Source organism: Mixophyes fleayi, chromosome 4 (genome assembly GCF_038048845.1).
Source record: "Mixophyes fleayi isolate aMixFle1 chromosome 4, aMixFle1.hap1, whole genome shotgun sequence".
NCBI lineage: Eukaryota > Metazoa > Chordata > Amphibia > Anura > Limnodynastidae > Mixophyes > Mixophyes fleayi.
In genome coordinates this window covers 62,724,344-62,749,507 of record NC_134405.1, presented here as the reverse complement: position 1 = coordinate 62,749,507, position 25,164 = coordinate 62,724,344, and the positions used below count along the sequence as shown (strand labels likewise).

The 25,164-nt window shown below is 42.7% G+C and overlaps 1 protein-coding gene across 3 annotated transcripts in view; it reads right to left on the bottom strand.

Annotated features, from left to right (window-relative positions):
• The window catches only part of ZMIZ2 (zinc finger MIZ-type containing 2), a 40,129-nt gene that overhangs the window by 1,877 nt on the left and 13,088 nt on the right, over nt 1–25,164 (bottom strand). For all 3 annotated transcript variants that reach the window (XM_075207251.1, XM_075207252.1, XM_075207253.1), the window contains exons 2-18: nt 17,634–17,706; nt 17,011–17,125; nt 16,545–16,750; nt 15,500–15,686; nt 15,087–15,350; nt 14,735–14,908; nt 12,980–13,054; nt 12,630–12,801; nt 12,385–12,526; nt 12,050–12,260; nt 10,772–10,877; nt 10,509–10,666; nt 10,301–10,368; nt 9,288–9,356; nt 8,020–8,264; nt 4,547–4,725; nt 136–336 (exon numbers count right to left, since the gene is read on the bottom strand). In XM_075207251.1, coding sequence (XP_075063352.1) covers nt 136–336; nt 4,547–4,725; nt 8,020–8,264; nt 9,288–9,356; nt 10,301–10,368; nt 10,509–10,666; nt 10,772–10,877; nt 12,050–12,260; nt 12,385–12,526; nt 12,630–12,801; nt 12,980–13,054; nt 14,735–14,908; nt 15,087–15,350; nt 15,500–15,686; nt 16,545–16,750; nt 17,011–17,125; nt 17,634–17,706 — 2,645 coding nt within the window. The remainder of the gene's footprint in view (nt 1–135; nt 337–4,546; nt 4,726–8,019; nt 8,265–9,287; nt 9,357–10,300; nt 10,369–10,508; nt 10,667–10,771; nt 10,878–12,049; nt 12,261–12,384; nt 12,527–12,629; nt 12,802–12,979; nt 13,055–14,734; nt 14,909–15,086; nt 15,351–15,499; nt 15,687–16,544; nt 16,751–17,010; nt 17,126–17,633; nt 17,707–25,164) is intronic.

Here is a 25,164-nt window from a genome sequence, read left to right as displayed (position 1 = left end):
CTAGAATACAGAGGCAGAGACAAAAATAATTAGAAAGTACAACAAAATGAAGGGCAACAGGACAAGGCAAACAAATATAAGACAACTAAGGTGGAAATATACACAGAATATAACGAAAACAGAAAAAGGTCTTACATCAAGTGAGGGCTCGGTCACATCGCCAGCAGCTGGCATTGCCCCTGGGTGGTTAAATGCCAGGTCACCCCCAGGTTGAGCCAACGTTTGCCTTTGTTGATTCCGATGATGAAGCTGCTGTGGTGACTGGCTGCTGAGGTTGGAGTTATGGAGTGACTGAGAGGGATTGTGTGATGCATCTATCCGACCACTTGAAGGAACCTGTAAAATACATGAAGCGGATAATGTTTAATGTGCAGAAACAGTGATGAAACAGCCAAACCAGATACAATCTGTAAGTTTTCCCTGATGCCCACAAGCAGTGCTAGCAGCCATTCTGTGGTCTGGACAAATATTCATGAAAATACAGCCAATCAATTTACTAGGAACTGGTGACATCATTGAGGTATGAGCACATTGTGATCTCACTAGTCCTGAGTGAATTGATAGGCTGCATTCTGATATATAATGCTTCAGCCTACAGAATAGCAGCCTGCTTGTAGGCAGCGAGTATACTTCCTGTACAGGCATGAACAGTCAGGATGAACGCAACACTCAGAGGCTGTGAGGTTACATACCCTCCGGAGCCACTCAATCAATAACCACAAAGGAATGAAGTCTCTATTCAGAGCCTCTGCCAGTTGGTGGGGTGTGCCAGTCTGTCCTTGTTGGCAGCACTGTACTGAGTCACACCACATAAGCGTTATCAAGGTCTTCCTATCTGATGTTCATGGTTCAATCACTGCACCTGGAAAACGTTACTTGCTTCAGAATGCCAACTGGGGATAGCTTTGCTCATAACACAGATTTCTGCCAACTACTAAAGTTCATTGCTTACCTATTTAATAAACAAGGACAACATAAGTCGATAGACCGTAGCTATCCTGAACACGAACAAAGTCAGGGATGCTGGGATTGCAGAAATATTACCAAGTCCTTCTTTTAACACTGAAAGTTACTTTTACAAGTGGACATTTCACAAGGAAGAAAAAAAAAATAATGCTACTATATTGTACAAGAACATTACACTGAAACATGACTTTCAGTACAGGAGCTGTTCACCGTAAACAAAAAAACAAACTAAATAATTGTGGATTGTGGTAGGCTCACATTGCCTTGTAACGTGGTGTAATGTTCTTCATGCGACGCGTCTATTTACAGCGTCAGATTAAGTACGTTTGCAATACTAAAATTGACAGCAATATATTTTTCTACCACCAGATGGCACTTTGAGAGAATCCTACTACGCATGCCAGATGAACAACAGTATTCAGTAGTTCGCCCCACACACCACTTACTCCTGCATTGATATAGTACTAATTAGTAGATCGGCAACTCATCTCTGATGTTATGTCTATATCCTTGGCCAGACGTACTCTCACTACACATAGGTGCAATTGCCACCCCCATCGCTCTACTTGGCACCTCAATGACAGTCTACTTATTAAAAACCAGGATAAAAAAAAAAAAAAAAAAAGAATCTCACAGGCGATCATGAGTTTAATTCTCCAGATATCCCACATACAATTGTGTGGAAGGCCCATTAGGCAACTATATGCGGTCTCCTCATATGCATACCCTCTGGTATGAAAAAATCCCGAGCAAAACATATCCTTGATCTAGGTCTATAGCCACTTTCACAGGGAAACACAAACGTCATCAAAAACGTAAAATATACCTAAAAATCCTCGCCTTCAGAGGCCAGCTCCAACAAATCGTATCATCCAAGGCAGCTAACATCTTGCAGTGACTCCGTCAGAGGTATTACGAGAGGGGGATAGAGCAGACTCTCTTAGCCAGTTGTCTTAGAGGCAGAGTCCTTTATTGAAACTATTCGATTACGCATTCTTTTGGATCCAACAGACTATTCAAATCCCAACATGGAAATAATTGCTGAGGAGCTTAAGCTAAAAGGTAATATCATTGGTCCATCCAAACCAGGTTGGTTTCATCCTGAAACGCCAGGCTGCACATAACACTAGGAAAGCCATCAATTTAATTTATGCCAACAAACTACTGTGTTGGTAGAGTTGCTGCTGTGAAAATGAATCTACTCCCTAGAACGTTTTATTTGTTCCAGAGGTTGCCAGTCCGGGTACCTTCCATCATTCTCAAGGATATCCAGTCCAGAGTTTCCCGATTTATATGGTCAGGAAGACGTCGGAGGATCTGTCAGAAGTTCCTCTGTCGTCACTAAGAACAGCAGCCTGGGCCTTCCCTGTCTCCACAATATTTTTCTGCCCATCTTACCCAAGCTATTTTTGGGTCATGCTAAGCCTATCACTAGGTTGTGGGTTGATGTGGAGGCAGTCCTCTTACATATATCTTCCCCCGATACACCATCTCCCTCCCACGGCCCAGTTTTCCCTTCAGTGTGGAAATATTGTGTCCGTGCCTTCCCGGGTAGTGGACAACTGGAAACAAAAGATCTCTTTGCGTCACAAACCTGCTTTTCTACCCGATATCAACCCAAAGGCCTTCGCTGACTGGACAAAGCACATCTTTACATTTCTGCTAGATATAGTCCCTTTGGGCCCTTTTCAGAGTTCCCTGAGCTCTGTGATCACCTCCGCCTTCCATCCTCCTCTTTCTATCGGCATCTCAAATTAAGTCAACTATACAACAACCAGCGCACAGCCCTACTGCCCCTCTCCACAGATATTCATACAGAAGCCTCATCTCCACCTTTTACGCACTGTTGATGCAGCATAATTTACCGTCTACAGACCCTCATACGTTACGATGGGAGGTGGACATGGGTGAGTCGCTAGATATAGAGTGGACATCTATGCTATTGCAAAATCATCCATATTTACTCAGATTAAACCCTACATCCACAGATCGTTGCCGGCGGAATTGCGGCCAGTGGGGTACCCTGTCTCACAAGCCAGCGGGGTACCCTGTCTCACAATTAGGGGCGCTGCCCTAAAATAGAGCCCTAAGGACATACACCTACAATTCCCCTTTCATCTCTCCTACTTCCTTTTGCCTTGTCTACCTCCTGGATTCCACAGATAGTCTGGAGGCTCCCAGGCCATATTCTTACTGGAGCTAAATGCTTAATCACCTTAATTGGAACAATTTGACCCTCCTACAATCCCAGCCCTCAATAAACTACATTTGGTAGATATATAAATTAGAAAATATCCCTAGCGTTATTCATGATCATCTCAATCAATCTTTGGCAATACTGGACTTTAACCATTGTTATGTTGATAAATTATAGAGAATGGGATCTAGAGAACTCATCGCCCCCCTTTTATATAATCATCTTCTCCTCTCCCTCCACCCTTTCATCCCCAAGAGAAAGGTTTCTCCTTGTCTCACTTCTCCCCAGACCACTTCCTCTTTTGAATACCTCATTACACAGTAAACAGTTCTCTATACATTTTTTGTTTGCTACCTTTTTTTTTTCTTCTTAAATCATTTTCTGTACAGTAAGATCAGTTGTATTGAATGCTGCACATTACCCTACCTCCTTAGATCCCTGTCTTATTCTGTATCCCCTCCCATACCCCCCAATTGTTATTCAAAATTTCAAACACACTATTTAGAAAGAAGAAACAAACAAAAAAAAAAAAAACAAGTATGCAGTGCATGCGTACTGTGCTTTGTAAATCAACTATGTCCGTGTCCACGGAAGGAATAGTCGTCAGCATTTGTGGTCCCAGAGGTGGGAACAGTCAACCACTTGAAAAAAACACAAATGGCAGAGAACTGCAGCGGGCTGACAGATATATCTACTGGGAACTAGACAGCCTAGGTTGATTTTCACTAAAATATGGAGACCATGAATGTGCCCCCCTCCCCCCCCCCTAACTCCTGCATCCCGCACCTCTATTCTGCCAGCAACTCCAGAGGGTGTTAAACAATTTCCTGTACCAGCCACTATTCACTAGTTTGAGGAATATTCAGAGAGAAGTGAGGCGGAAGAGATCCATAACACTTCGATGTATCGTATACAGGGAGGACATCGTTCATTTTAGGTCTTCGGTCGGAGAAACTTTACTAAATCTTCTCTAGAAGAGCTTATTTTTAATTACCCAATGCAAACCCACTAGCTTATAAACATTTTTAACAACCAGTCCAAAGGACAAAAATGTGTAGAGTCCCACCAAAGAGGACCAGAAAAGCATATGCTAACTAGCCAGTAACCACTACAAAACCACACTGACCTTTTCCAGCTTTATGGGGGGAGATTTCTAAAAACAGGTTCACACGAATGAGGTGCTGTAACCCCTATCAACAAAGCAGATTTTCTAAACACTACTACAACAATTACTGTAAGCATCTGACTGTTTTTGTTATGGGATACAGCACCTTTTTCCCTGCGCACCAGTTATCACAAACATCCCTCTTAGCGTGCTAGTAATAGTTATAGAAAGACACCACAACAATGCAATCATTTTATCAAACATATTTAGTACTTCACCTGTCCAGGCATCTGGGGTCCTCCCGTCTTCTCCTGGCTCATCATTGAGTTTGGAATGTCAGACTGATAAGAGATGGGTGGAGGGCCATTGGGGGTGAAGTCATTCATCGTAGGGGTGCTGGGGTTAGAGGAAGGGAAGCCACCTTCCGAAAACCCTCCTGGATTCTGAAAAGCAGAACCTAAAGGGGGCAATATACAGTATGATTACTAGGCACAATTACTGTGCATCACATTCTAATAGCAGTGACTGACAACTCATTCATCAGGTTTCAAGTCAATTCAATGCTAGAAAACCCCCCCCCCCCCAAAAAAAAAAACCTGCCAATATAATCTACATCCCAATTTCAATAAGACCGACAAGTGATTTTTGAACTGTGACCAATAGAAAATACATACATACTATATTATACTACAGCAAAGTGTCGTAAACACCTTCAGATTGTAGATCATACAACCCGGAGTCTCCAGAAGAGGGCGCTAACTCATGTCCAGGATGTGTGAACAGCTATCTGGGGGCCTTACCAATGTCCAAATAATACATAAATCAGGTGGAACCCACTACAATACAATATACATTCAATTACCAGATGACCCTTATTTCAAAGGCTAGTCCAAGGACACTGTTTGTCCATTATAATTTGAGATGTTCACTGATCCCCGTGTTCTGGTTTTGGATCTGGATTAACTTTGTGTTTTGGTAAAACCGCCTTTGTGTGTTTTGGATCCCTATTTTTTTCTAAAATACCTATTTTTTTGCTTAAAAAAAAAAATCAATAAAAAAAAAAAAATCAATAAAAAAAAAAAAAAAAAAAAATCACATTAATTTTGCCCCCCCCCCCCCCCCCCACATTATTATTAACCTCAATTACACTAATTTCAAGTCATTTGGAGTCAATTTTGACCACCTCACAGGTCACAATATTATTTTCACACTTTTAAACAAAGACTGCAGTGACCTGGCCGGATGCTAAACGACAGAGCAATGACACAAACACACAGCAGTTCATAGCACATCTAGGACACATTGCAACAGCAGTGGCAGAAAAGAAAAGTGGTGCAAGATGGAATTGTCCTTCGATCATGAAATCAGTTATGGGTCATTAGATCGCTCCACCCATTCCTTGGATAACTGTGGTAATTCTACATGGTGACGAGTGCTGACCCCCCCCCCCCTCCCCCTTTCCTCCTCAGGGAAGCGTGCTTTTATCAGATCCAGACCAATCCAGGGTGCCAGACAATGCACTAAAAAAAAGCCATTGTAATTCACAGCAAAAATAAAGTTCATCACCGAGCTTCGAATCAGCCCCAATTCCCAAAAAATAATATAGTTAGGCACCTTTGACGTAAAGTGCAGATTACAAACACGTTGTACAATACTGATGAAACAGTGGAAGGTAATACATATACACGTCTATTTAGACATCCATGCTTAGATTACTGTGGCTTTACAAACGCTACAAATGGATAGACAACTTGTCAGGATTTGGGTAAAAATAATTCCACACATAAGAGGTGGATTTTTTTGGTCTTATGCCCAGGCATGACAATGGCCTTCTTATCACGTGCAAGACCTGCTTCCACTGGGGCAGGACTTACACAAACAACATCATCCTCATTAGCGCCCTCGTTGCCTACACAAATCTCCACCTCATCATGTTGCAATTCCAAAGTAGCATCCTCAATTTGTGTATCACCGGCTACACTTGGGCTGTTCATGCACACTTCTGCAAAAATGCTGAAAGGGGCCTTCTTTACGGGTACACTATCAAATAGTTCAGGATTACACATAGCACTCGTGGATAGACTCTCCTCAGGGATTTGTGTCATTTCTGAATCTGAACATATATTTTCCTCTAATGCCTTACTGTTTTCTTCCAGCTCGGCTTTTACATGTGAAAGTATTTGGGCACCACTTTTGGAGTCCGAATGACAAGGTCTTGCTTGGTCATGACTGACCTTACAAGAAGATGCCTCAGGGACAGTTGCAGAACTAGTACTCAGAGAACGGTGAAAGCCTCATTCCTTCCTAGCCACTGCGTGTGTAGAATGGCATGTTGACAATTTTATTTTTTTCTGCAAATAACTGCCTGTATTACAGGTCTTTTTTTCTTGGCCAAGGTAAAAGGTGTTTTACATTTTCGTTTCCCGGATTTAAAAACACTATGCACTTTAACATAGGCTTTAGCAGATGACGTAGAGGGATTGCTATCATGACTGGTGCCAGCAGCTGCTTGGTGCTCCTGGTCTTCTGTGTACTGCTGTGAATCTATTTTGATTACACAGTACAATGTGACTGCAGATTAAGAACAGCATTACCAGCCCTATTGTTTCTATTTCAGCAATAACCATTAGCAATGGAGCTCTCCTGAATGTCACTGGAGACTTTGAACACTGCTACCCCTTCTTTCTTTTCTACCTATGACACTGCCCAACTGCACTAGAGACTGCCAAGAACTGTGCTACCCCTTCTGTGTCCCTCTGTGAAATGGCGCTGGATCGCCGTCGAGGGTGGTACTTCTAGAATCCAAAACTCGCGAGATCCGATGACATAAAGATGACATTTTGCCTCGTTTTCAAATACGAGGGCGCACGAAAGTACAGAGCTCGCTCGGCACTTAAATCTGCTAAGTTCGGGTGTGTTTGGTTCTCGGGGAACCGAGCCTGAACATCTCTAATTATAATGTCCGATTTCCAGATATTGACCAACTCTCAACAATCGTAGTCTTTTTTTCTGCATGACATAATACAAAAGCAGTAAACCAGATGCTCTCCCAGGTCAGCGGAGATCATATTGTTTGGGATGTGTTGAAATGCCTCAGCTCAGCACTAGTTTCCCTGGAAACTATTTTAGAATGTTGGCAAGTATGCAGCCATCCTGCACCGATTTACAAAGTGAAGAATGGTTGGAATGCAAAACTCAAACTTCACGTGTTTTTAATGTGGAATAGAGTTCTATGCAGGGAATGGTTTTTGTCTTCTATAAGAGACATGTCTATGCCTCTCTCTCCAGTAAGAGGTCTTGATTCTATGCCATTGGATACAGTTCATGCAGATATCATATGGATTACGTTGTCCAGTTAACATGGCCAAATTATGCAATTCTGCATTTGTGGACAAACACTCGTTAAGTAAAATGAAAGTACGGCAAATTCCTACATACACTGGGAATAACAAAAATCAAGATTGAGATGTATTCTTAGTTTAAAGCAAACTATTTACTGTGTTTGTGATCAATATGGAGATGCACGTGAAGAGAAACATTGCCCGTGAGCAACTACCTTTGGTAAAGTAAATTGCACAGAAAAAACCCAAAACAAAAACCCAAAAAAAACCAAAAAAAATAAACACACACCATCACTTAAACTTAAGGGAGCTCAAAAGAATGAAAAACAAGTTTGGAAAAAAAATAAAATGTATAACTTGTACTGTTACCAATAAACTGTACTGCGGCATAACTGCCCTTTATTACCCACCCTGTTGGCCACTGTAGTCTGTTCGGCCGCCGCCTCCTGGCTGCATACTATTGAAAGGAGAAGAACTTGGTCCCAGTGCCGCTATCATTTCCATGACATTCGGCATTACCATGTGTGCCGGGCTCAGACTTCGACAGCGCTTGAGAACGGGTCCATCCGACTCTTCCTTCACGTGGGTGTCGGGCTTCACCGGGACCGGTTTCCAGCAACATGAAGGATCAATAGTTATCTCTTCATAATCAGAGCTGGGGGAGGAGGGTAGCATATGACAATAAGTGGAATCATAATAAATCACAATTATAATTATTACATGCTGCACATGTATATGTCCCAAATTATTTTTTTTCAGTCTTCATTTTCAAATACAATTACAGGAAGTATAGCAATTCACTCACACATACAAAACGCTACAAGATGCATATAAAAAAAAAAAAAGTGTATCCTATTCTCTGAATCATATTACAAAAAAATACAATTAATTAGTGTTAGCAAGACGGGTTGTAAGGAAAGGAATAAAATGTAAACTAGGTGGGTAAAGGCTTGTTGTGCCGTCCCATATATCTAGGTGTACGTCTACATGACGACAACGCCGTCCCATATATCTAGGTGTACGTCTACATGACGACAACACCGTCCCATATATCTAGGTGTACGTCTACATGACGACAACGCCGTCCCATATATCTAGGTGTACGTCTACATGACGACAACGCCGTCCCATATATCTAGGTGTAAGTCTACATGACGACAACACCGTCCCATATATCTAGGTGTACGTCTACATGACGACAACGCCGTCCCATATATCTAGGTGTACGTCTACATGACGACAACACCGTCCCATATATCTAGGTGTACGTCTACATGATGACGCAACAGCTCATGCTGGAGGTCGGATTTGTAAATGACCCCTGTATGTAATCCCATTACAGACTTGTGCAGTGCATTGTCCTTGACCATTTTATTTTCATGAGCTCACAGACATGTAGTCTGCTCCGCATAGGAGAAAATTCTCCCTTGTTAAAAACAGAATTCAATATCACTCTAACCAGTTCCTAAAATACATTATGTATATCAGTGAATTATTGCCATCACTTTGCATCTTCGTTAGTGGTCCTTCGAGTAAACTAGAAGTATAACATACGGTTTTGGTGCCTTTCCATATTGGACATTTTTATTTTGAGCAGAATAGCTTCAGTGATCACACACACACTATACGTATATGCACAATATATGGATATGCAGTCTCCGCACTATGTAGTACTCACTTTTGGATATACAGCAGGGTTCCAAGCATGTACTGGTCAACTTCTAACCCTTCCAATAGGGCCGTTTTACTGCAAAAATTTTGACATAAGAAAACTCATCAACCAAGAGCAAAGAATTTGCCGACTGCTTTATAGTGCGATGCAACACTTAGGCAACATGTGACGATTCCAGCATTCATATAAATTGAAAATTACCATCTACCTTTTGGAAAAGCTCGCTCGTAAAATAGGAAATTAAATGCATTGGCATAATGCAATGAATGTAAAGAATATGCCACCTGCGTATAAAATAAATGCTTTAGTAATGTAAATGGCTATCTGTAGCACCACCTACTGTCTGAAGGCATGTACTACAATATACATCTTGGTATTTATACTTCGTACCAAATAGCTCTACATACACGTATAAACTCCGGTAAATAAAAACAGACGTCTGTATTATAAAAAGGTACAACGTTCCCCCTGCAGCCTCTTACCATGGATCTCTTCTGTGAGCAAAATTAACATAAGGGCTGTATATAATCCCATACATATTTAGTGATATGTTATTTCAACAGTATTTGGCTTTTATTAAAATTTACAAACTAATTAGCCTTGTGAGGATAATATACTAAGGGACTATTTGACACGGTGCACAAAACAATATGCTACCTATGGCAACCAATCAGATTGGAGCTTCCGGAAGTGTAATGGTACGTCGTGTACAATAACTAAACCTAGCTGCGAGTGGCCACATGTGCCCTAGTTAATCTCCATTAGTAAATAAATCAATTCATCCTTAAATGGATTTTCAACTTTAAATATAAACAGGACTAAGGCGGCTCTCTGTCTAATAAGTCCTTTGGGGAGGATAGTTGGCGGCTCTATGGCTTTCAATCAGAGGCGCGACGTGGCATTTCTCTGGCTATGGAGACTCCAGCAGGATGTGCCGGGACCCTGTCGCATACATGGCACGGTGAGGGGGCCATGCAGGACCAGCTCTATAAAGGTGGGAGAACAGTACTAGGACTTACTTGCACACAGGGCATCTCCAGGTCCCTCGCTCACAGTTCAGCTGCAGGTAGGATTCCAGGTCGAAACACTGAGGAGGAACAGGAACATTGAGGGAAAAGGCCAAGAAAAGAAAATACTCTACAGAAAAACACAATGAAGTTGAAGGTGCCATAAAGAGGGCACAGTGATAAAAGAAGCAACGGCAAAGACAATAAAACTCCTAATTACCTGGACGTGACGACAATCATGGCCTCTGGCAGGAAGCTGAATTCTCCTAAAGGTGATTGGACATTTTAGGGACACCTTGATAGCTGTCTGTTCCACCCCATCCTCCCCATTAGGCCCAGGGGTCCCTGGGATACTGCCGCTACTGAAATTTCGTTTGACTGGAGAAGAAAGGAGTAAAGATAAGGTGAACATACAGGTGTGTGAGAGGGGGGAGAATAAGTGAGAAAACATGAACGGCCGCGGCCCTGGAGCTACGATCTTACTTTTTGTGATGCAATGCTCTGCAGGGAGCAGCCTCTTCTTTATCAGGCCCTGCAGAACAGATCTCACTGACGGCCGGTGAACCAGTTGCAGCACAAACAGGTGAGACTGTAATGGAAACAGATTATTCAGTGATATGTTAATACAATTCAACATTCATGTACCTGGCAGATTCCCCAATGTGCAGATACCAGGATTACTGCACTCGCATAGCCAGGTCGCAGTCACTAAAATAAGCTGCAGGATGTCTTACACGACTCTTATTTAAAATTAACTAGTAGAGGTACAATGTTAAAAATGTTTCAACGTCCATAACTGCAGAACCCATTTATTCACAGGAACCGCCGGATCAGGACGAAAACAGGGACTCAGAAAACTAGAGCTCAGCTTTTTAAACATCCCCCAAAAACTGAAATTTAACCTAAGGTATTAATTGTTTAATTATGGGAACGAGCAAATTCAAACAAGCGTTGCCGAGAGCTTGTTCTCTTGGTTTGAATAGTGGAAGTCGTTTTCTCCAAGTATCACAAAGATATTACTTGTCTAATCAAATGTTCCTTCTGGACTACATTGCCCCTTCTTTCCCTATAACAGCCTGGCATTTGCAGATCCTCCAAGCAAAAGAAATTGTCACAACTATCATTTAATAGATAGGGCCAACAGGGAGCAGTAGGGAGGAGGTGGAAGAGGAACAGCAGGAATAACAAGCTGCCTTCTGGTGGAACTCCGGTACACAAGAGAAGGTTAGTGAACACTTTCATAAATGTAGTTCCTTTAAAAAAGGGACCTGTCACCTATAGACCGTGGAGCCATCCATTGTGTGTGCAGAATATTCTTAATAATGAAGCCTAACAAGTCACCAACCTGTAGCCTCTAAATATTAGTCAGGAATCATGAATATTAGTCGGGCAATGCCTCCGTGATATCACTGGCTCATAGCACATCAATAGGCTGTATACAGATTCAGCACATAACATGGATGCCTCTACAGCGTGTGTAGGTTACCAATTCACATTAAATTGCTTTTAACATTTGTTTGTACGCTAGGGAATCACACACGTTTAATATCCTCCGTTTTATTCAATGTCAGGGTTCTGAGACTTTCTACACTGTGTGCAGCAGTAAAGACATAAATTACAAATGAACGTGACAGCAGTAGAAATACAACAAAGATTTGCAAACCATGTTATCAAATGAGAGATTGGGATTTATAAAACACAAATGTAAGTGGTGTTTCCTAAGTAAATGACTCTGCTCCCAATTCCCCACACTGTACTCACACAGCAGCAGGCGCTGACAGTGATCTGGATGCTGTTCCGGCCTGGCTGACACACGTGTTTCAGATAGAGAGGTTTGTGGGAGGTCTTGTTGTCGCCACGCTCAATAATCAGTGGTGTGGAGTTGACGCTGACCTGAACGGAGCAGGGCCAGTTGGTGTTCATCTGTCGATCCTCGTGGTGATAACACTTAAACTGCAGCTCGAGGTCAGGCCTGAGGTCAAGGGAAGAGTTTATCATTAACATATATGGGGAATAGCAACACCTAAAGTCAGAGAAGAACATGGCTGAACTCTGGCGTCCATAATATTGCATATTAGATCTCTGCTCGGACATACCTCATCATGAGCGTCTTGTACACAGACTCCCGCAGGTGGTACACGTGGTTACTGACCGCCAGGTTATGCTGCAATCTGAAAGGTTCAAGCACAATGCCGTCACGCACCGGGAACGTCAGGCGCAGCTCATCATTGGAGGCACCTAAGGGCATAAAATCAGAACAACTTTACCTTTCTTCCACCGCCTCATACAAATATCAAGAGGTGCAACATTCTCACCATCTGTAAACGAGGCTCAAACTCACCTGTGGGCGACTGGTGCAGAGAGTTGTGCGTAGGTTTGACATCTGGCAGGAAAGGGGACTTGACATCCTGGCCTGGCGATAAATACGGTGGAGCGCTGCTTCCGGGAGTCATGGGTGGGGTAGGGTTCCCTGGCAGAGGAGAGCTGGGATACCCAGGCATGGAGCGCCCTGGCTGTAAGAGAAAAGTATATAAAACAAGAAAATGTTAAACACCGTCACAGTCTCCAATTGTGTCCTTCAGTATTTCTTCCTGGAGAGTATATATCATATCGCCACCAAGTGCACAAATAGAAACACTGTTTATAACCATTGATCGGGGGGAAAAAATATAAAGATAGTGTCTTCCTCACCCCGCTCATCGTCTGATTATATGTGAAATTTCCTCCATTGAAGTTATTGCTCTGCCCATTGTATTGATCTGTGAGCTGAAAAGAGACAAAATTAGAAATGAAATGGGATTTTGCCTTGAGATTGAGCAAGTGTAGACTGGAAGATGCAGATAGAGAATAAAGATGACAGATTGGGCAGCGGTGGTGACAGAGAGCACACACAAACATTTGTATTAAAAAAATTAAAATAAAATAATAATATAGCAACAACCTGGCTAATGGCAACAAGAACAAAGTCTGAACTTGCTTATCCTAGATATACGGTTTATAGAATGTTCAGCCACTTCCACATGGTCGTCCTTCTGATTAGGATAGGACCATTGTGGTCACAGACCCGTCTGGTCTCTGGGACAATTAGACAGTTTATCAGCTGTGTGGTAAGTATCCAGCACCCTTCTATTAATATTAGAGAGAATATTTGTACAGAAATCGTATATTGTGTATATTAGACATGTGAAGCTCTACAAATGCCCCAAAATCGACAGAGGGTGACAATATAATAAACCCTACATGAATATTTCACAATTGATATGAAATCAATATATGAATGTTTCAACATATGAAACAATGGCAATACAGAGACAGACACAAAAATTACATCTAAACCATCCATAGTAGAAAATACCCACTTACAAAATAATAATGCTAAATACTGTGTTAACAAAAGGATAGTTTCCCATTTCACTACACAACTCTACTTCCATTAAGCTGTTTTATAAGCCCAACGGTAATGGTGCCCTATGAAACACGGCGGTGTCCTTGAATCAGGTTTACTCTCTACCTTGTCGTCTATTTCTTTGTATATTTCTATTCACATATAAGTCCTTTCCTTCTCATTGTTAGAAGAAAGAGAATCATTGATGCAATCAGCTAAAATAAGTGTCAATCTGCATATTTGTTATTTATTGATTTTAATCAGGACTTATTTCTCATCCCAGCAGAGCTCACAATCTAAAATTGCAAACTACAAAGTAGACAAAAACCAGGGGCAGTTGTAATTCAGAAGCCAAATATCTAAATATAGACAACCCTCAATATTTTTCTCTTGTCATCCCTATGCAGTAAATAGGCAGGGGCCCCTCCCCAGGGGCCCCTATCCATCATGCTTTTAGCTGGCTGCCATTGGGAGGGCTGCAGCCATCTGACAGATTGTCCTCCCATGGAAATAGAGCTATATGGTGCCCGTCCAACTGATATATTATACTGCACCTAAATGGTTCTCCATCCCATAAATATTGAACAATATTGGCTTTAATAGGTGTAAATAAACCTGAAACTACACCTGTTGAATTCTTTTAATATAAAAAATAAATAAATCCTTTTTTTGCATTTTTCCCCCCATTACTTTGCCTTCACCCTTTGCCCAGGACCATGCCTGTAATGCAGAATCCCTAATGTACAAAGTAGGCTCTCAGATGTTCTAGGTAAGATGTGCGGTTCTCGGCCACAGCAGAAGTGACCACTTGGTACTGCTCTTCCACTCACTCATATCTCATGCAGTGAGGCTGACCAGGGTAAGAATAGCACCATGTTTGTAATAAACACTTATGCTAACAAGTTACTTTTAGAACTCTATTTCTATTAAACATATACTGCATCTCTAGTGTTCCAATATGAACACACAAAAGGGGTAAAAGAACAGAGCGAGGAGAAACACAAGCCGGACACAGAAATGGCAATATGTGAGGATGATGTGTAGAATAAAAGATCACTTACCTTGTAGTAATGTCCCCCAGGACCCGCCTGGGGCATGTACTGCGAGATGTTCTGCTGTACACGGTGCCCAGGGTAAGAAGGGGATGGGGCAGATTGTTGAGGGGCAGACGGTGCATACTGTGCTCCGTGAGGTGGGTACTGGCCACTTTGTATGTACTGCTGAGGTGCGTAGCCCTATAGACAAAGGAACAAGAGAGAACCCAATTATTTCTATAGGTCAGAAGTTTCCAGTTAGCACTGAAATCCAGTTCTGGAGCATACATGCAGCTACACAACACGTATGGAACGGTGTCCATATAATATGGGCACAGGTCTACGCCACAGATATTCAGAATACAAAAGCCACCCTCACCTCATTGGAGTAGGTCCTTTTTACTCCTTGCCGTTGTATCTGCTGGCTTTGGAGCTGCCCAGGGTAGCCGTGTGGCGGTATCCTTTGTCCGGCATACACAGGATTCATGCTCGGAGCTCTTGCGGAACTCATGCCCATTTGAGCCATGCCTGCAGCTCCCATGACTGAACCCATGGCCCCGGAATTTATTCCACCCTGAATGGAGGGTCCCCGGGGTCCAGAGTGAGGCAGGAACTGGCCACCAAAATTATGAGACGGTCCGACCTGTACAAAAACAACACAAATCAAATTATGTCCCTGTAAACCAAACTGAAGGAAGCGGTAAAAGGCATAGTGACCACGAACACTGTACCCTGTGGTTAACATGAACAGAAAGAGATAAGCACACACATGTAGGCAGTCCCACAACTCACCCCTCCATATTGGCTCATCTCCTGGCTCTGCTTCTCCTGCAGTGCAGCCACTGTTGCGGTTGCAGTGGCTGTTGCTGTAGCTGCTGCCACGGCTGCTGCAGCTGCCGCCTGTGTGAAGTCTGTTGGGCCGCGACCTGTGTGCTGAGCCATGCCCATGCCACCTCCAGCTGTGGGGCCCCCAGGATAACTGCCAGGAAAAAATAAAAAAAGACAGTATGTCATAATCTCTAATTAGTAGAAGGGAGACGACCGTACACATACATGCTGTAAGCAGTGGCTTCATTAAAACAGATGAGGTAATGGGTGATCTGAAAATATAGAATATATCAACGTCACACAATGGAGGCAGCCATTTTGTGTGTTGAACACACAGACTTGCCAGTTCACCAAGAACCAGTTTTAAGTGAATGGACAGGCTGCTTTCTTGTGAATATTGGTTCAGGCCACAAAATGGCTGCCTCCACGGTGTGGGCGCTCTGTGAACCCTTCAACGCACACCAGGTGAAATTGGCCCTGGAAGATTGCCAGAGATGTAAGAAAAGTGACATTTTGCTACCGTACCATTATGGAGAAAATCGTACCTCATAGCATAACACTCTCCTTCATCTGAATAGTTTCTAGAGACACTACTGCTGCCCGGGTGCATTAAACCCAGCACAGCATGGTGCACTTGGATATTGGACAGGACACCTCCGAACAGGAAACACACTGTACGTTCTCACAATACAAAATGTACTTTACTACCGATTTAACATGTAAAACTAAAAAACACATACTAAGTACTGCACAGAAAAAAAAAAAAAAAGAAAAGTAGTACTGTGCACAATACTGTGGGGGTGAAACATCAAATCACATTAGGAGACAGTATGAAATGTTCACACAGTGCACACACTGTGATCCCTTCTGCTAGATGGCCACCATTGCATGGTCTGCACAATATGGAGAGCCCATCTTTAAGACAAGGGTTGGGAGGGAGTAAAGAGGTATACTACTATAATATACCCAACAACAGACAAATAGCTCATCCTAAACAAAGATATATTACCTATTGGAATATGCCGACCCTCCTGGATAACCACCACGTCCGTACATGCCTTGTTGCAGATAAGCCTTTCCAGCGCCACCTTCAGAAAATCCCTGCTGGCCAATGAATTGAGGACTTCCCATTCCCCCATTATTGCCAGCCAGCCCCGGCATGACTCCGCCTCCTGTGGGGCCACTGCTGGGCACCATGGGATTCCCAAGGCCCTCCTAAGAGAGAATGCAAGGTGAGCAATATTGCAGAGATTTAGAAAATAAAAAAAAAAATTATATATATATATATAGAAAAGAAAAATGAAGTGTTAATGCCTAGGCTTCAGATACAGCAGGACTACCAGTAAGAAGGATGAATGATACCAGTGAGTGGATGCAGAGAGGGTTAATCAAAGTAATGCTGGACAGGTCTAGAACAGAGGAGTGGCCAAGGCTGTGCAGGCCAGCAGGCTCCGCCTCCTGTGACATCACGTTACCTGGCTCTGCGACGTGTTGCTCAAACCCCAGACGGTGGTTACTACGGAGAGCGATCCTGCGGCCTGATTGGTGTTTGGTTGCCAGGGAACAGACTCGTATGCAAATGAACCATCACTGTTTAGGGCAGAGGCGGGAGTTATTGGTGTGCGCACAAACCAGAGTGAGAATGTTTAAATACAAGGGAGACAGGAGACACAGAAACAAGAGATTGTGCAGACATCATTCAATGCAGGGATGCAAGAGAATTATTTCTCTCGCAGGAATTGCATCCCCCAGTGTATAGGTTTGTACTAAACAACCACCTGTCTTTTGTCTCCTGTTTTAAATACACAGAAAAATAAAATATTTTACAGAACAAAAAAAAAAAATACTTAAAAAACACAAGAAAATAGTCCCACAGCAAGATTTATTTTGATACATCATTGCAGTATTTTTAGGGAACTCTGTTCCACAAATAATTCCTTGCAGGAACCTGGTTCCACTTAATGGCACATCAGGACCATCTGTGTGAGCGGAGGACCAATATAACTGTATGGATGTAACACTAAGAGGGATAAGGATTGAAAGCACCAAAACAGAGGAGTAATAGGTGATGCAGGATCAACATAATTCAGGGTCTCACCTGTGTCCTGTGCCTGGGTGGGATGGTTTCATGGGGTTCATTGAATTCATTTGCAGGCAAGTCTTGTCAGTGGCTGCAGAGACAGATATAACATGTATTACCGCACATGCCTATTCCCTCAGAGGCTTCATTGCACCTTTAAAACGACCCTGCGTGACCCGCAGGCTTTTCCTTTATAAGTATGCAGCATGCAATACAGATGTTACATCGCAGAGCACTCTCCTGCTGCAAGGGTTAACATGCTCTCATCTGCACCCCAGCCTTCCCCCTGGTCACATGACCGCGCATTCTGTACACAGGACGTGGAAGCTGGCACATTGCCTGCATCTGGCACCAGTTATGCAGACACCCCTTCATTAACCCCGACGCTGCCAAGGACAGACCATTCATTGACCAGCACTGCAGAAAATGCATGCCTTACTAGACAGACACTCCTTCACAATGGTTTCTCCATCTTGGCATAATAGCTATGGAATCCCCAATAACTCATTAAATGTGTTATTTACTGCAGCCATTTTAACATTTCAGCCACTAGCAAATTCTATAAAGCACGCAGAGAGTCACGTATGCATTCTGATACCACCACATTTTTTATGTATTTAGTTAATCGGTGATAAAAGCACCACTGGAAAAAATCAGAACTCGCACAACAATTGTGGGGTTGCTGAGCCCCTCTCTAGAGCTGTAGGTGTGGGCAGGAAGGGGGGCACAGGACAGGGAGTACATACAGAGGAACAGGAAGGAAACCAGCAGAGGAGGGAACGGAAAAGGTTGCGTAGCGGGTGGGAGTAAGCACAGCACAGAGAGCTAAAGCATATGCAGGGGACAAGTAGCCAGAGGTGACAGGTGTCACGCTCCTCGTCCTCAAATAAACCACAAGAGAAGAAGGTACCGCTATTTCTGAGCAAGGTTCAGGGATGAAAGAGAAAACTTCTAACATTTAAAATACAAAGTATCAGTTATCTCCAACATATGAAAGTCTGCAAATAATTCAAAAAGAGGAAATTTAGAGAGAAACATTTAAAAAAAAAAAAAAAAAAAAAAAAAATTTCAAGGTGGAGGCAGACATTTTTTTGTCTGACAATACTAAGGACAACGGGGTTTAGCAATTTGCGTCTCATGACTCACCGATATCATTAGTTCCAGATGAATTGTCTGCATAGAGGGTCTACCTCTGCCATATACTTTAAAGGGTAACACCACTTACGCAGGCCACACACACAAAATTAGACATTGGATAACTACCTTGATAAGGTGAGATTCCCTGTTAGACAATAATCCCATTGGATCCGCCAGTTAGTTGTCAGCTGTATTTTAAACACTCATATTGTCTATATATTGTACAGCTCTGTCTACCAATTAACACTAAAGACGCAGACATTTCCATACATTCCAACATGACCTATTCCATTCAGTGCACAATTACCTGCTCCCCTTTTTCCCCCCCACTTATTTTCCTACTGCAATAATCTGCACTGAATTAAACGACTGATGTCAAAGCCTCCTTCAGATAACAGTTTTCTATTGTTGCATTGCAAGTCGAACACAAATTGAGGAAATCTCAGAGGAAATAAAGCAGGATAGAAAGCCATTGATCTTGTTACCGTGCCAGGCATACTATAAACATGGCCGGCAACGATATGTGAGGCACACAGGTTAACATAAGGAAACAAAGCAAATATTGATGGAGTTCATTGATTTCTTACAGTAACCTTCGTGCTGCTTACATCAATGCCGTGCGTGTGCACAACATACGTAGCAGCGAGTGTTACATACTTAGGGGACACTCACTGCTACAAGACGGAACCAGTAGTCACGCGGACGCAGTTTCACTAGAACTAGTGACATCACGCAGACATTTCATGACCAATATTAATGAGCCTCTGGTTACAATTCTCCTGAAGTCTGGTTCAAGCCATAACATGCACTGTACATTTAGGTAAAAGATACAATTTAAAAATGGTGTTGTGTTTATTTTTTCTCATTAACCAAATAGGCATCATCAACAGACATAATTAATACACTGTACATAGCAGTAAGTAAGACATAACAACACTACATTTATTAGGGAGGGGGGCACCCATGTGGACCTTGAAGTGTATCAGCTTGCCTATCACTGGTCTACAGCCTACAAAGTAGTATCACAAAGGAAGACTTGAGTACCGTGCAACCCTGATAGTAGCAGACGGATTAATTAATTAATTAAATAAAATAAAAAATATGTAATTTATTCTGTAGCATTCTATCTTATAAAGGGCACTGGACACATTATTATATCTTAGAAGGCATAACTACTAGTGAGAACCAGTTAGATGAGCGTGAAAATAAAGTCTGTTACAATTAGGCAAAATAGCCTAGTGGACAAGTCTTACAGCCATCCAATTAGTGGTGTTGGCCACCAGTCTATGCAAACTGATACTTGAAACCTTCTCCTGGCTTTATATGCCCATAGGATCAGCCATTACTGGAGCCAGCTGGTGTGGGCCTCAAACGCCCTGAGGGTCCAATGGCTGAATCTCAAAGTTTTCTTTTAAGGAAGTACAAAACCTGAAAAGAAAGCTGTGAATGTGTTTTAGGGACAGATGAACTGTACAGACATGTGATTTCTTGAATGTCACAACAGCTAGTTTTACTCCTTCAGAAGTTAAATCACTCCATGCCGACATATTTCTGTGACGGACCCTCCTATATCCTAAGTAACCAAGTTACTGCAAGCAGGAACTGGAAAGGATCATTACATCCATGTTGGATGCTTTGGATCCAGTTGAACGCCAGACCCTAGATATGTATCATTCGGCATTAAGGTTGAACATGTAAAACTGACCATCCGTTAGCCTTGAAGAGACCCCACCTATCTAGATTTGCTTTGGTCACTCACTACGACAGCTCCAGTTGAGCACAGCCTGTAGTACATTGTGAAGCAGGAAAACTGGGGGAATCCCACAATGATGTGAAACGCGTCAATCAAAGAAGGGAGAAACCTGCACTGAATTAGTTGAAATGAGTTTTACATCTATTAATTCATACAGCGCCAATTACAGCAGTTAGAAAACTGTGAGAAGTAGGAGCAGACCACTGTGTACAGAGTTAAAGGGGGTAACATGTTATTTATATAGCTCCAGCAGAATCCACAGCACTTTACAATTGAGAACAGATACAGCAATAAAACAAGACAGGGTATTACAAACAGACAAAGGTAAGAGGGCCCAGCTAGCATGCTTACAGTCTATAGGAAGATAGGAGTCTGATACATGAGGTTAAGTGCCTCACGGCACACATAGGTCCAGCCAGATTGCAATAGAAAGATGTGCTTAGTGTAGCTATATGATGTCACCACACAGCAATGTTGGTTTTGGGGGGGGGGGGGGGGGGGGGGGGGGTCAGTAGACTGTTTTAGTGTGAACTATGTAGAAGGGTGGTAAGGGGGTACAATAGCCTATGATGGTTAAAGTGGTCATCTTGCATGAAGAGGAACATTTTCTGTGAAGTTTTGATTGTTTGGCACTAAGGGAAAGTCTTGTACAATGGCAGACATTTCATAAAGAGGGTGTAGTCCAAAACGAGTCCCTTAACTGGGAATGAAAACAGGAAGTGTGTGTGGATAAGAGGCACAGATCTAGAGTACGACAGGTTGATCAAACCTGGAGATATTTTCTCACAAGGGACGATAATGGCAGTGCGAGGTTTGTATGTTAGCCAGTGTTCTCCCCAACACCTTACATATTTCCCGGGTGCTGCATCATAATATAATACACCATTGTTTCTCCTGTTTTAACAGGCACTATGTGAGCATTACAGCCAGCAGTGTGTGTGTTAGACCAGTCCTGGCTGGTGGGGATATTAACTTCCAACATTTTTCTTTACTATTGAAAGTAATACACTGCCCCACTCGGCTACTTCTTAATGCCATCCAGCTGGCAATGTTTTGGGGGGAGAACACTGTTAGCAGTAAAACCTTATATTGAATCCAATACAGTAAAGGCAACCATTGTAGGGACTGAGAGTGGAGCAGCAGTAGAACATTTTCCAGGGAGAAGGAGTCTATCTGCTGCATGCAAAATAGAGTGTAGGGGTGAAAGTCTGCTCACAGGAAGTCCGGTAGACAGGAAATAGCAGTGGTCCATGCATGTCTGTGCGTCATTTGTAAGATACATTTCTAGACACAGAACTCGATCTCGATGGTTCAGAGGCGGACATCATTAAAGGGAATGGAGGGGTTAAACAGGTTGGTAAATGTTTATCTACTCTTTAGGTGTGGGTGGTGGGGGGGTACCCTGGAGGCATCCTAATTAGTATGTGTAAATAAATTTTAGGTCAATACAAACATTTGTCTAACCAGCTTTTCATATGAAACAAAACACAGGGCAAGGGGGTCATGAAAAGCAAGTGGTAGAGAGAAGGTTTCACCACCAGCATAGGAAGGGATTCTTTACTGTAAGAGTGGTAAAGCTGCGGAACTCCCTACAACATGAGCTGGTGATGGTAATTTCACAGACAGAAATTTAAAATTGATTAAATATGGTATCTGTTAATATGATTAGTAAAAGGACATTATTAGGGTAACCAGGGGCGCACGCAGGAGGGGAGGGGGTGTTTCTGGGTCTCCAGAAACCCCTCCCCTCCACTAACGAAGTGCCCCACATAGCAGCACTGTACTATATAGCAGCCGCGGCGCTGTCAAAGAAGCATCCGCCGCGGTGCATACAGCACCTCCACGGACGCTTCTTCGACAGTGCCGCGACTGCTGTATAGTACAGTGCTGCTGAAACGCATGCGCAGCAGCTCTTGGTTTTTTTGGGGCTGATCTGAGATTTATATCTCCATTTCTGAGTCAATAAATCCCCTAGATCTAATCCAGATCCCTTCCATGGACTCCCCTTTGTGCTTGCTGTCTATTTGCCCTCCCATTAGGATGTAAGTTCTTATGAGCAGGGGGCACTCTTCCCTCCTGTCTCTATACATATTCTTCTGCTCCAACTATACTGGTACTAGCTAAGCTATGGGTATTTTGTTTTGCCTTCCTCTACATAAACACAATATATATGAAAGATACACCCTTACTATGTAACTTCCAAGAGATGGCAGGATAAATTGTATGCAGTTTTCTTTTTGCGTTTTGCTTATTTAGTATAATTTCTTTATTTGACATACAAGTAAATACAGCAGTAGTAAAATGTTAGAATACAGTTGCTGGAGCTCTTGGGTTTGCCTAGTTCTATCCTAGGACATCACCAAACCTTAGTACTTTAATGCCAGGATGAAAAGCCTTGATGGACAAGTGGTGTGTAATATATATATATATATACACCTAAGTTTGGAAATATACAAAGAATGGTTTCAGAATAAGACAGAGGCACATAAACACACAAGTCAGGGTTAATAAGTGTATTGTAGTTTGTACGATTGGCATTTCAACACAAATCCTCCTCATGATTCCCCCCCCCCCCCCCCCCCACACACACCTCCTCCGCCTTCTCCTCTCCCATCATGTCCCTGGAACATTAGGTTCTGTCTTGTTCTCTCTCACCAGGATCTCTCTGTCCAACCCAAACAACAAAAATGTAAGAACCCCCTCCCTAAAAGCACAGTGCCCCTCAGTTGCTCACAACCCCTCCCTGCACTTCACACACAGCAAACCAAAAGCTTGCTAGAAAGAATGCAGCAATTCTCACTGTGTTCCTCTGCTCCGTACCACATATCTGTCTTATCCTGAGCAGCATCCGTACACACTTCTCTGTGAGAGGGACAACATCTATGACTGCCATCCTCCATGTTGGCTACTTGTCTCCAACACTATCGCACCCCTACACCCTACATGCTCATTCCTCCCCGATAGCAACTCTCCCCTGCACCCCACATATTCATGGAGGAGAACATCTCGACACTAAACCCCAGATATGGGTTTCTCCCTATATCCCACACAACTCTTCCACAAAATCCCATCTGAGCCCTATGCATCATTTCCATCCTGTACGACATCCCACCCCTGCATCTCCAACGTACGAATGCCCTATTTTATTCTTACTCACCGACAGACCTGATTAGTTTCCAGAACTTCCAAATACTCAGTATACATTGAGACACCATCTAATATGTATGTTTACCCCCTTATTTCCTGAGCATCTAGATAGATATTTAGGGAACACGCTCCTACAAATAACTGTCTGCTCTTCTCACAAATTCCCATCTACTTACATGTTGCTGCCAATTCATGCTAGTAAAAGAAATCCTTGCTGACCCTTCTCAGTTCCCTATTATCCTGTCTGTGTGTGAAGTGTTGGTAACACAGTGTGACACAACCTGGATAATGCACTGTCACATCCACTCATCAACACCAGCCATAAAGATCATGTGACTCATGGACATATGACCCTTTCTGTGATGTTACGATGCACTGTGTGTGTGTGAGTGTGTGCGTCTCCTATAACACATAAGAACACTTCAATTCACATCCCAGGATATACACATTAATGATCCTTTGGAGAAGAACAATGAGCAAATGCCATCTATATGCAGAGCCACTTTATATGGAAGAGACATATCCATGCACTAGGTTTAAGTTACAGATTAATCAAGGAAACAAGGTATATTTTACCAAGGATCTGACTTGTTCACAGCTATCTGTCTTCCAGGCACCCCAACTACATTCAACCCCCCCCCCCCCAGAAAATATTGATGTTTATTTTTTGTCGTTCGATATGACAATAGACCTACTGTGTAGATCCAATTGTATACAATGCACAGACCTGAGCCTGTATCCAAGGCGTTGGAAAGAAACAATTCTGCCTGGATAATAGAATTCTCTGTACTTCCCCTTTAAAGGCTCATCCGGACAAGCATCTATTGTAATCATTGTATTAGAGCAGCCAAGGGATCCATTGATCCCTATGTCATAATCTGTGTGTTGGACAATGAAATAAACAGAGGGTTATATACCAAAACTCTCTCAGTGGTGAGCATGTGCAGTAAAACTAGCACCATCCCCCTGCAGTATATACGATTCCTGTCCCTATGGACAGAAGACACAGTATGGAATAAGGTTCCACAAGCAGCTTCCTTGCTTAGCTTTGTGAATGTCTGTTGACTGTACAAGCATCAGGAGACGTTTCTGCCCATTCGTTGTACCATTCTATGTTTTACAATTTATTAGGATACACTCATACCTTGGTTTGTTTACTGTAAGGAACGCACTGACAGCACAGAGGGATCTTGTCATGTGCGCGTTTTCACACGCTTCTCCAGAATTGCCGTTATCCTTTATTTACACAGCGTCAACATTGTACTGTGCGCCATAAAATCACAGAATGTTTATCCATTCACATCATTCCCAGGCCAGAGCAGAGAGTACAATCTAATCTCCCCACCACAGACACTCAAACACTGGCGTTATTTAGCCAGATGCCACTTAACCTACAAGTATTTTTTGGGAATTGGAGGAGAAACTTAAAAGGTACCCAAAACAAACACAGGTAGAACATACAAACTCTGAAGATAGCACATTGGTCGGAATAGAACCCAAGGCATGCAAAAT